General features: G+C 44.6%; 1 protein-coding gene across 3 annotated transcripts in view; it reads right to left on the bottom strand.

Annotated features, from left to right (window-relative positions):
- The window catches only part of LOC311585606 (uncharacterized protein), a 41,556-nt gene that overhangs the window by 13,382 nt on the left and 15,162 nt on the right, over nt 1-13,012 (bottom strand). Inside the window, exon 1 of one of the 3 annotated variants that reach the window (XM_084761006.1) lies at nt 2,271-2,703. The exons of 1 other annotated variant lie outside the window; for it this stretch is intronic. In XM_084761006.1, coding sequence (XP_084617132.1) covers nt 2,271-2,273 — 3 coding nt within the window. In that variant the 5' untranslated portion in view covers nt 2,274-2,703. Of the gene's footprint in view, nt 1-2,201; nt 2,704-13,012 lie in introns of those variants that run through there. One more of the 3 variants, XM_084761005.1, reaches the window with a different exon arrangement.

Here is a 13,012-nt window from a genome sequence, read left to right as displayed (position 1 = left end):
GCTTCCTCTTTTACCGAACAGAAAGTCTTTGCAGGGAAGGACTGGACACTACTGGGGGCTGCCCCTATTGGTCATGACAGATCCACACAGCTCAGAGGATCCTCCTTCGCCTCACAGCTACCCTGGAAAGAAGTCCATAAAACCACGTGTGTACTTTTGGCCTATTGTGATTTTTTTGTTGTTGCTGCTGGTGGTTGGGTTTTTTTTTGGGGGGGGGTTGTTGGAGAGCCTTGGCTGTCCTAGACTCACTTTGTAGACCAGGCTGGCCTCGAACTCACAGGATTCCGCCTGCCTCTGTCTCCTGAGTGCCGGGATTAAAGGCGTGCACCACCACGACCACCTTTTTTTTCACCTATCTTTGGGGTTATCTTATAAAGAGAATTCCTTCCATCTGCTGCCTCATGTGTCTCCAGAGACAGTCTCTGTATGCTCTTCCCCAATTAAACCAGTTACATGGATCTGCCATATGGCGTGACTGCTGAGTTCGCCGTTCAGCTCCGCTACACAAATACTGATACCTAGGAGTAAACCCAGGCTTTCTGCATATTAGGTAAGTGTTGTCCCACCAAGCTATATTCCCAGACCTTCCCAGAAATTTTATAAACAATTTCAATTAAAATCAACCTTGACACCGGGTCTGGTGGTGCATGCCTTTCATTCCAGCACTGGGGAGGCAGAAATAGACAGATCACTGTGAGTTGCAGGCTACCCTGGTCTACAAAGCGAGTCCAGGACAGTCAGGGATACACAGAGAGACCTGGTTTCGGAGTGTGTGTGGGGGGACCTACAGTTATGCCACATAACCTTTTTAAGAATAGCATCTTGTTAAAATAAAAATAGAACAGTACCTTGTATACCTCTTAAAGGGGGTAACTAGAAAGAAGGGGAGACATTTATGACATCAGGAGAAACTCTGCTACACTCAAGAGGAGTCCAGTGAAACAACCTGCAGAAGGGAACACAGGGCATCTCAGGGGCATGACTGGTCAAGCCCACAGGGCCCTTGGGACTGAGAACCAGAGTAGTAACAAGACTTGGGTCCTCAGGAGCTGAAGCAACACCTCCTCGAAGGTCCTGGCCCCAACTTTACCAGATCTCCCAAGCATTGGCCCTGGCTGTAGAGGAGTTCTACTTTATTCTGAATACTTGAGCAGCTAGTTAGAGGCATGCCCTTTGCATGAAGATGGGCCTAGTGGCTGGTCATAGTAAGGGCTGACTCCTTTGCCATGCTTTAGACCCAAATGTCTGGACAATCCTAGTGAGTAAGCATATACATCCCAGCATCCTAACCTCTAACAGGCTGGGTGAGCATACTACTTATCTGTGGGGTATTTTTAAGGCAGTCCTCCCTCACCTAAATCCTACTGGGTGTCTCTTACTGTTTTCTAAGCATGGGCAAATGCTTTCCATCATCACTTCTACTTTCTCCATCACAGCTTAACACTGCAGTGCTCCCCAACGCATGTGATGCCTTTTACAACCTCCACAAAATTAACTCCAAATGGAACTTACACCTCAATATTAACGTCTAGGGCAGAACTTGTAGAAAATCTTAGAGAAACAAAGGATCTTCGAGTTTGGCATCCTTCCTAGGATATTTCTACAAGTAGTCCTGACCCAAAACCTTTGCCCAAATGCAGCTCCCATAGTAAAGTTATTCAAAGGCCACAGCTGGGTCCAGGAAGTGACTAGGACTACAAGGGACCTCACAGGTGGCTCAATATGGCTTATGCTTACCACACAACCCCAGGGAGGAAGCACCACACCACACCAGCGGCTGCTTCCTACTCTTCCCCGTGGTGGGCAGCGACCCTGAGTTCGCCATGCCGCAACTTTGGAGCTTGCCTGAGCTTACTTCACAGCGCCCAGCAGCAGTGTTCAAAGCACAGCACACCGAACCATTCAAGACAGCTCAGCTTTCCAGCTGAACCAGCCAACTTAGCACCCGGCAGAACCCGCCTTCTCTGTGTTCTGGCAGGCCACCTGGAGGCCCGGATTGGCCGGTGAGTCTTGAGTGACACGAGCACCTCCCTTAGGCTGAGAGTGTGCCGCTAGAGGGACACCGCATTTTTTTTTTTTTTTTTTTTTAAAAACAGGCCCAGACTTCCAGCCCATTTCCAGATAGGAAGAGATTTGCGTTTCAGCAGCGCTAGTGTGTGTCCTCCAAAAGCGAAACTCTCTGTTTTCCACGCGAGACTCACCTCACCTCTCCTGCAAGCTCTGCTCAGCAGCCTGCTGCTCCCTTCCGGGGACAGTGACCCTCCACTCACCATGTCGGGACGTTGGAACTTGCTCGAGCTTCCCTCACAACAGTCAGCAGCAGAGCTCAGAGCACAGCACAGCAAACTTCTCAAGCCGGCTCAGCTTCTGAGCTGAACCTCCAGCAGGGCTCCGAGAAGAACCCGCCTCCGCGTTTGACTGGCAGCTCTAACTGGAGGCCCTGATTGGCCAGTTCATCTTAAGTGACATAAATGCTTCCCTTCGGGTTAGAGTGCGCAGCAGGGACGCAGAATCGCGGTTCCTGGCCCCAGGCTTCCTATCCAGGGACAACCCTTTTCCAGAAGTGCAGAGGTTTGCATTTCAGTAGCACTGCCCTCCAATAGCCTTAACGTCGTCTTTCGGACTAGCCTAGGGAGGACCCACCACTTGAGCTTCCTCTGCTCAGCCACAGGCTCCTCCCTCCTGTTTGGGCACAGAGACCCTGACTTCACTGTGTCACAGCACCCAGCAGGCACCTCCCCTTCTTCCTCTTGTACCTAGGTGGGTAACTTGCAGAGCCCATTACTCAATTGGCAGTGAAATTATCAATGGGTCTCACAATTAAAGAGAGATTTTAGGAGACACGACTTCTGTTTTGTTTCTTCACGCTGGGTTCAGGTAAACTCCTGCAACGTGTTACCTGGTAGGAATCAGGCAACCCTGAGAGAAGAGGGAAACCTAGCATCCTCTGTAGAGCACTGTTAGCTGCAGCTCTTCCTCAGTGGGAAAGTGAAAAACAAATACACGGCTGTGTTAGTCAAGGTTCCCCAGGTGAATACAGCTGATAGAATGAGCCGCTCTGTGTATGTGGAAAGGGGGTTTCTGTCTCACTGGCTGTGGTCCACTAGTCCAACAGTGGCTGACTAACAATGGAAAGTTGAGGAATCCAGTAGACGTTCAGTCCGTGTGTCTGGATGTGTCCGTTGGTCTTCAGTAGATAGCAGAATCCCAAAGAAGAAGCCGCTAATGTCAGTAAGAGATGAACTTACTAGCCAGAGCTAGGGCAAGCAGACAAAGTGAAAGAACTGTCGTTTGCAGTGTCCTTCATGTATGTAGGATGCCACCAGAAGCTACGGCCTAGATTAGAGGTGAATCTTATCACCTCAGAGATCCAGATTAAACAAGAGTTTTCCTACTCCAAATGCTGTGATTAAGGAAAATTCCCCACAATATCCAACTCTTTGGGTTTAGTTAATTCCAGATGGAGTCCAACCCAGAATAGGCATCACAACAGCCGAGAGAGAAGAACTGAGAGAGAGTTTTCCCTGTGACAGGCAAGGAGAGTTGTTTCCAGGACAATGCTTTTCTTCAACACAAGACAGCTCAGGACTATCTGACTCAAGGTCCAGGGGTTCTGACACCATGTCCAGTCTCTGTGACTGAGAGACATGAAAGGAGCACAAAGACATACACACAGGCAAAAGACTCGTACATGGAATATAATGACTTTTTTTTTTTATAGATAGGGAAACTTGCAATAAAAGGTATTGTTGAAGCTGGGCGTAGTAGTGCATTCCTTTAATCCCAGCACTTAGAGCACAGGGCCGTGGTGATCACTGTCAATTTGAGGAAATACCGTGCTACATGTACACACACACACACACACAAACACATACACTTTGAGAAAGAAGAAAAAACTTAAATAACAGACAAAAAGGAGCATTGGCGAGTAGGGCAATATAATACCTCTTAATGTCATTTCAGATGTTTTCCACAATCATTTTTCAAAAATGAATATTGCCAAACATAATTGCACATGTCATTAATCCCAGAACTTTGGACGCAAACGCATATTCATGAAATCGAGGTAATGCTGGTGTACATAGTCACTTCCGTAGTATCACACAACTCCAGTGGACATAAGAAAAAAATTTTTTTCAAAGGTGACTATTATTGTAGTGTCTCAAAGCGGAAAGCAACCACCAAAATGTTGTAATATTAAAATATATATATATATATATATATATATTAGCTGGTTGTGGTAGCACACGCCTTCAATTCCAGCACTTGGGAGGCAGAGGCAGGCTTATCGCTGTGAATTTAAGGCCAGCCTGGTCTACAAAGAAAGTCCAGGGCAGTTAGGGCTAACCCAGAGAAACCCTTAACTACTCTAAACTACTGAGCCATCTCTCCAGCCCCCTATTTCTTTCAAAGGTAAATAATCCAAAGATTAGCCTAGAACACAAGAGCTCCTTCAGCAAGGGTCAACAACTTGAAGGTCACAGCGTGCAGGCTAAGCAAGGGATTTCTAACATGGCTGAATTTAGCATGGCTTCCCACAAGAAAGATCAGTAGTAGCTGGAGGGTCAGAAATATAAGAGGTTAGGGAGCTCTTGGATTTGTTTTTGTAGGAGTTGTGAAGTCTGCTTATATAATTTCTTTACACGTGCAATCAAAGGTAACATTGGTCAAGTTCACAGGATTACTGGTGCAGTTTCTTTAGGCCTGTTGATGAAAAACCTGAATATATTTTTATGCTTATGTTTTTTTTCTTTTTATCCCCTTATTTGGGGGGAGGGTTGTTTGTTTGTTACAAATATTGTACACTCTTGGTTTTTGTGCTTTGTGGTAACTTCCTCCTCCTCCTTTCCCCCCCCCCCCTCTCTCTCTCTCTTTCTCCCCACCCCCTAGGTACCCAAGACTGGGTATTGAGGTCCAACGTACTGTCTCAGCTGCTCAGTCATAGGCTCTTAAACTTCTTTATTAACCCATCAAAGATAACTGGGGAGTCATCTTTACACTACATATTAAGGCAAGAGATCCCCCAATAGCAAATACAATACCAGAATCTGTTTGCATTTAGCTCATTGCTCATTCGGCAGCTAACAAGGGAATGTGTCCACCTCAACACGGTGTGAATGAAGGGCACCTCTGCCTTCATGTTCGCACTTATTGCTCTCAACTCTTCTTTCATCACCACGCTCACTGTATCCCGTAAGTTCAGATATGCTGTGCATTCATTTTCATTGAATTCTATTTTTTAGATGTATTTATTAATGCATATACATATTAATGTATGCCAGAAGAGGGCATCAGATCACATTATAGATGCTTGTGAGCCACCATGTGGTTGCTGGGAATTGAACTCAGGACCTCTGGAAGAGCAGCCAGTGCTCTTAACCTCTGAGCCATCTCTTCAGCCCCTTCATTGAATTCTAGAAAGTTTTTCATTTCTTTATTTTTGTCTCGACCCACTTTTCATTTTGTAGAGGGTGGTTCAGCTTGCATACGTTTTAAAGCTTTCTGTTGTTTCTGTTGTTGACGATGTGCAGTGTTAATCCACAGCGATCCTATGGGAAGCAGGGGTTTACTTCAGTTTACTTGTATCTGTTAAAACTTGCACTGTGTTTGAGGATATGATCAGGTTTTTAGAAAGTTCCACACATTGCTGAGAAGAAGGGATATTCTTTTGTGTCTGAGTGAAATAGTCTGTAAGTATGAGTTGGGTTTATTTGGTTTTTAACGTCAGTTATCAGGAGCATTTCTCTGTTTAGTTTTTCTCTGGAGGACCTACCTGTTGGTGGAAATAAGATACTGAAGTTTCCCACTGTAAGTGTATGAGGGTCGATGTGGGATTTAAGCTGCAGACTTGTTCCTTTTACAGTGGTGGCAGCTATTATGTTTGGAGCATAGATGTTAAGAATGAAAACGCTGGGCTGGAGAGATGGCTCAGTGGTTAAGAGCACTGCCTGCTCTTCCAAAGGACCCAGGTTCAATTCCCAGCACCCACATGGCAGCTCACAACTGTCTGTAACTCTAAGATCTGACACCCTCACACCAATGCACATAAATGAAAAATTAAAAAAAAAAAAAGAATGAAAATGCTACCTTGGTAGGGTTTTTTAAAAATGGATATTTAGCATCCTTCAACATCTCTTTTCATTAATTTTTGTTTGAAGTCTATTTTGTTAGATGTTAAAATGGCTACATCAACTTGCTTCTTAGATCCATTTGGCTGAAGTGTCATTTTCCAACCCTTTACCTTGAGGCTATACTGTCCATCAAGTTGAACTGTATTTCTTTCTCTTCATTTTTGTTTTGTTGTTGTGATTTTTTTTTTCATGGCAGAGTTTCTCTGTGTAGCCTTGGATGTCCTGGACTCGCCTTGTAGATCAGGCTGGCTATGAACTCACAGCAATCCACCTGCCTCTGCCTCCCTGAGTGCTGGTTTTAAAGGCGTGCGCCACCACACTTGGGCTGAACTGAATTTCTTGTATACAATAAGAGGATGGATTCTCTCTTTAGCATCCATTCTGTTAGACCGTGTCTTTTTATTGGTGAATTAAGGTCATTGAACAGTGACTGTTAAGTCCCTGTTGCTGCTGCTGCTGCTGCTGCTGCTGCTGTTGCTGCTGTTGTTATTGAGTGATGGTGGTAGTGGTGGTGATGTGTGTGCATGCACTTCCGTTTTCTTTTTGCTGATGATGTGAGATTATTTGTTTCCTCTGTTGTCACGTGTATAGTTTACACCTTGGCTTGCATTTTTTTCTTTCTAGCACCTTGTATGGGGCTGTGTTTATAGACATATTATTTAAATTTGACTTTATCACGGAATAACTTATTTTCTCCATTTGTTGTGATTGATTTTTTCTGCATATAATAAGCTGGGATGGCATGTGTAGTTTCTTAAGAGTCTGCGGCACATGTGTCTAAGTCTTTCTTACTTTTAAATTTTCCATTGAAAAACAGGTATAATTCTAATAGTTCTGCCTTTATAGGTTACTTTGTTTTGTGTTGTTCTTTTTGCAACTTTTTTATATTTTTTCTTTGTTCTGTATGTTTAGAATTTGGTTATTATGTGGCAAGGTGACTTCCTTTTGTGGCCCAATCTGTTTGGTGTTTGTATGCTTAGTGTCCCTTTATAGGCATTTTCTTCTTTACATTACACATTTTTTAGATTATTTTGATGAAAATATTTTCTAGACATTTGAACTGGTGTTTTTCTCCTTCCTCTATTCCTACTATTTGCAATTGCCTTCTCATAATGTCCCAGAGTTCCTGAAAGTTTTTTTTCCAGGAAATTTTTAGATTTCACATTTTTTTGATGGATTTATTCATTTCTTCCATTGTATCTTGACTGCCTGAGATTCTCACTTTGTAGACCAGGCTGACTTCAGACTCACAGAGGACCATCTGTGTCTGCCTCCACGAGTGCTGGGATTGCAGCTGTGTGCCATTGAGCCCGGCGCTTCCATTTCTTTTCTGCGGTGAAACTTATCTCTGTAGTTCATTGTTGCAGTCCTAAAACTTTCACTTCCAGGTTTCTCTCAATTTGTGCTTTCTTTTTTTATTATTGCTTCTATTTTCTTTTCTTTTCTTTTCTTTCTTTTTTTTTTTTTTTCTGAGTCAGGGTTTCTCTGTGTAGCCTTGGCTGTCCTGGACTCCCTTTGTAGACCAGGCTGGCCTCGAACTCACAGCTATCCACCTGCCTCTGCCTCCTGAGTGCTGGGATTAAAGGCGTGCAGCTAACTTGGAATATTCAGGACTTGCTATGACAGGGTAGTTTGCCTCAGTTGGTGACGTAGTTCCCTGGCTGGTGTATGGGCACCTGGGTTTGAGGTGAGTACAGATCTAGGTGCTGATTTCTGGGTTTTTCTTCTTTGGGTGGGAGTTTCGTTCCTGGGTTTCTACTTACCATCTGGATTTCCTGAATGTAGTGGCCGAGTGTTGCCTTTTAAACTGACCTGTTTGGTGGATGTGTTCCAGGGGAAATGCTTGCTGGTATTGGAGACTAGAGGAAAAGGAAGCCAGGGAGAGTGGTTCTTAGCAGCCCACAGGAGGTGTAGACAGGGAAGAGGTGAAGCTGCCTTTGATGTTCTATTCCAGTGCTAGGAGAAACTGTGGACATTGTGTCTAGTGTAACATGTAGTGTGTTAGGTCTGTGAACAGCCTACATGGTCTTTTAGCAGAAATGGCATGTGGTTGAGCAGAGTGTCTGCCCCAGTGGGGGCTGGGCCACAGTAATGAGGCAGGAAAGGAGGAACAGGTGAAATGGTCTGTGGTATCTACAGGAGCCATGGAAAAGGGTAGAGGAAGCCTCCTCTACTATTCTGTTCCAGTGCTAGAGGAACTGTGAGAGTTGAGTCTGGGGTATCAGACAATGGGGTAGGCCTTGAGACAGACTACGAAGTTGTCTAGCAGGCAAGGCCTCTGGTTGAGTAGGGCTTCTCAGCCCATCGTTGATGTCTCAGACACAGAGATAAGGCAGTAAGAGAAGAGCAGGTGAGCATGGTGTGTGGTATTGGTTCTCAGGTGATTAACATAGTGGGGATGTTCTGGAGGCGTCCTACGTAGTCCCACCCCCAGGGTCTTAATACTGCAGCAGCAGATTCCCAGGGGTCATTAGTTACTTCTGTACTTACTTAGGTTTATGTTGTTGTTACTCTGTAAAAGAGGTTTGGTTATTGGATTTAAAAAATACTATGAGAGGGGGGCTGGAGAGATGGCTCAGAGGTTAAGAACACTGGCTACTCTTTCCAGAGGACCTGAGTTCAATTTCCAGCAACCACATGGTGGCTCCCAACCATCTATAATGAGATCTGGTGCCTTCTGACATGCAGGCACATATGCAGGTAGAACACTGTGTACATAATAAATAAATAAATCTTTTAAAAAATACTATGAGGGCTGGGCAGGTAATTCAGCAGATACCCTCTTGGGGTTGACATGGGTTCAGATACCAACACCCAACCCAGGCTGGGAAATTCATAACCACCTTCTACTCTAGGTCCAAGAGATCTGACACGCTCTTGTCTGGTGTGTCACCTGAGCCCACAAGAAAGACACTCTCTCTCTCATACACAGAGACACATGTACAAAAATCAAGATAGGCTTGTTTTCAAGAGTGCTTATGACTTATAAAGCAGTTACTGTAAAACAAGCTGTTTAGGTGTATAATACAAATAGAGTGTTTCTTTTTTTTAAAAAAAAATCTGCCTTGTTGTATTTGGTTTTTTAAAAGTTTACATTTCCTCACACTGGTGCAGACTTATATCCACTTACCAATCCCAGGGGGAAAAGTGGTTTCTGAGTGACCCTAACATACATTCTTTTCTTTTTATCATAAGACAATGAGAGGCTCCACCCAGCAGGGGATTGAAACAGAAGCTGAGACTCACAGCTAAATACTGGGCAATGCAATAGAAAGGCTGGTGGGAAGGGGGGGGGGTGAAGGGGTGAGGGGGTGAAGGGGTGAGGGGGTGAGGACGGAAGGACCTGGCGGTGACAGGAGCCCCACAAGAACAACAGAGCCAACTCCCCAGGACCCAGAGGTGTCCCCAGAAGCACCCCACCAAGCCTCTACTTCCTTATCACTCCCCACTGCCTGGCCAGGCCACAGAGGAAGAGGACATTTTCTGTCCTTGATGAGCTTGGTGGGTTGGTGGCGGGGGAAGGGGGGGGGCTTCCCTTTTCAGAGGAATAGGGGAGGGAGGATAGGGGAGGAGGACAGGAGGGCGGGACTTGGAGGAAAGGAGGAAGCGAGTTATGATTGGGACGTGAAGTGAATAAATAAATTAATATATTTTTAGGGGCAATAAGATACTCTAAGTAGTCAAACTATTTTTTCGAATGCTAGATTATTTGTATGCTTAAAGTGGCTCTCTCATCTTCGAATAGCGCCCCCACCCCCAGTCCACGTTGCATTATTATTGGCAAAGGAGAGAAAAGCAGAGTGCACAGTGCTGGCCACTGATTCCTTAGATTTTGATTTTGGCCTTGGCTGTCCTGGACTCACTTTACAGACCAGGCTGGCCTTGAACTCACAGCGATCCACCTGCCTCTGTCTCCAGAGTGCTGAGATTAAGGGCGTGCCCCACCACGCCCAGCCTTCACAAGTATTAAATGAAGTATTTACCATCCCTTGTTTTCTATTATCGATACTGTGTAAGGTCAAAGGCAGCCTAGGTCATTGTGGGGTCAGATTCCTGTTGGTCTTTATTTATTTATTTATTTATTTTTATTTTTATTTTTTTATTTTTTCGAGACAGGGTTTCTCTGTGTAGCCTTGTCTGTCCTGGACTCACTTTGTAGACTAGGCTGGCCTCGAACTCACAGCAATCCGCCTGCCTCTGCCTCCCAAGTGCTGGGATTAAAGGCGTGCCTCACCACGCCCAGGGATGAGCTCCTTAATTGATTATCTAGTGCAAAGTGTCATCCCCCTCCCCCCCCATAACCATATCCACTCAACCAACAGCAATGGCCTTAGCGGGTGTCAGTCATGAATCTGCACTTACTTACTTACACATACTTAAAAGGAGAAAATTATAAAGGAAGAATGTGGGAAAGGATGGAGAAATGACAAGGAAGGGGGAAAATGATATAATGTATTTTAATTCAAATGTATAATTTTTAAATGCAAAAGCATCTAGAGAGATAGGATAGCAGTTGAAAGCACTTAACCGTAATACAAAGGGATTGTGATGCTCCTTCTGCCTTCTGCAGGCACTGCACACAGAGGTATGCAGGGAAATAAAGTAAACATGGAGGCCAGGCGTGGTGCTGCACGCCTTTAATCCCAGCACTTGGAAGGTAGAGGCAGGTGGATTGCTGTGAGTTCGAGGCCAGCCTGGTCTACAAAGTGAGTCCAGGACAGTCAAGGCTACACAGAGAGACCCTATCTCGAAAAAAAAAAAAAGTAAACATGGAGCTTAAATGGTTTCTCTACAATGGGTTTCTCATAGCCCTGAGATAGACAGCTGTCAGTGCTAGCTAAAATGAACCGGGCGTGGTGGCACCCACCTTTAATCCTAGCACTCAGGAGGCAGAGGCAGGTACATCACTGTGAGTTCGAGGCCAGCCTGGTCTACAAAGCGAGTCCAGGACAGCCAAGGCTACACAGAGAGACCCTGTCTTGAAAAACCAAAACCCAAAGCAAAACAAAAGAACTCTTCCTCGTCCTATATGGAAGCAGTTGCGGCTGCTCAGAAGAGGCAAAGCAACCTTTCTCTGAGGTTAGACTAGCGTTCTATAGCTGTTCATCTGAGAACTGTAACCACAGTGCTGTGTTATAGGACTTCTACTTGATGCTTTCTGTACTTGTGTCCTCTGTCCTTTGTATGTGTGTGAATTGTGGCTCTGATGCATCTTTTAAAAATTGGTCTTGCTCATTTTTAAAAAAACTTCTTCCATAGAGATTATCACTGCTTAGTTCCTCATCCCATCTTGGGTCTCTTTTCCACAAGCACCCTTTTTGTCTTTTGTAAGTCAAAACAAACAAAAGAGAAAGTGCCATGTAAAGTTCTAGTCCTCATGAAAGCTGCTACCACAGGCTATTTGGGATGAGAGCTAGAGATATGCAGGGAAGCAGTCTGTCAATCAAAGTCATATCCAGCATCGACAGGCTCAGGGGAGAAAGTAGACAAGTTGGACCGTGGCTTTGAACCCCAGACTTCCAGACTTAAAACCTGCTTTACCTCCTGAGCCATCTGAGGTCACTAACTTTCTTCCAGCCAAAGCTCCTCTCTCACTAAAGTCTTTGATTGCTTAACAGCAGGCAGTCTTAATTAGACTGACAAAGGACCCTGGCTTGTTTACTCAGAGGATTCCAACTGGCTTGGGGCTGAGTAGAGAACCTTTCAGGTGCCTTACCAGAACTTCCCACTCTAGCTGAGAGAGAAGGCCTTGTAAAGAGGAATCTCAGCCCCTTTCTTTCTTTGGCACAACTTGCTGGAAGCCAGGAACTTGATTCCCAGAGCCGAAAAGAGATTCCAGGCAGTTTATCCTTACATGTCAGGTCCGGCAGAGCATGTCCATTCTTTCCAGCAGGCTCAGTGCAGCAACCCCTGTACAGGAGTCCTCTCTCTAATCGCTTGACCTACAGAAATGTTTGCCCTAGGTCATACATCTGTGTCAGGCCCAATTTAACGCAGTCTACATGCCTGATCCTTAGAGGCATACAAAGTTCCTGGGAGTTCTTCTGCTAATTAGCAGGAAGACTCAAAGTTACCTGAATCGACACAGGAATTATTATCAGGAGTGGTAAAATCATCTTCCTAAGATTCTGCAGGAAATTGGCCCAAATGGAGCATAGCACCTGTGGAGCAATAGGCAGTGAGTGATTCTTTATTCCAAGTCTGCAATAATATAGATTCCCTTTTGCATGTGTTCTTTAAGATCCTCAGAGACTACTGTGAAATGCAAAGGTTTTCGCAAAATGATTATACACCAAAGGGTTTTTTTTTCCATTCTTTTTTTTTTATTGAAAAATAAAATCATTCATATTACATCTCAATTGCTATCCCATCCTATGCATCCTCCCATTCCTCCCTCCCTCCTGCTTTCATCCCATTCCCCTTCCCTATGACTGTGACTGATGGGGACCTCCTCCCCTTGAATATGATGCTGTACACCAAAGGTTTTACTCTTGTATAAAGATAGAATGAAGTATCTTTTCCCAACTGACTAAATTTATGGATTTCTGTGCAGGATGATTTTTTTTTCATGATTTCTAAGGCTACTGCTCCATGAAAAGGCTTTAACGCATTGCTTATTCATAGGGTTTCTTTACAGGATCTGTTCTTTTATGCATTTGACTGTGACAGGCAAATGTTGGTGACATGCAAAAGAAACATGTCCTCTTTGTTATCTGCTTCCATTTAGTCATAGAATGAAACTGAGTTCAAGTTCCCAGGCCCTAGTCATGCTGGAGACTTTATAACAGCTGACTGGCTTCTGTCTATCATCTTTTGTTCCCCAAAACATAATGACTGTTCCTACCCACAAAAGAACAAATGGGTATGATTGGCAAAATTGT

The sequence above is a fragment of the Acomys minous genome (genome assembly GCF_964271855.1).
Source record: "Acomys minous genome assembly, chromosome: 16".
NCBI lineage: Eukaryota > Metazoa > Chordata > Mammalia > Rodentia > Muridae > Acomys > Acomys minous.
This window is presented reverse-complemented; position numbering and strand designations above follow the sequence as displayed.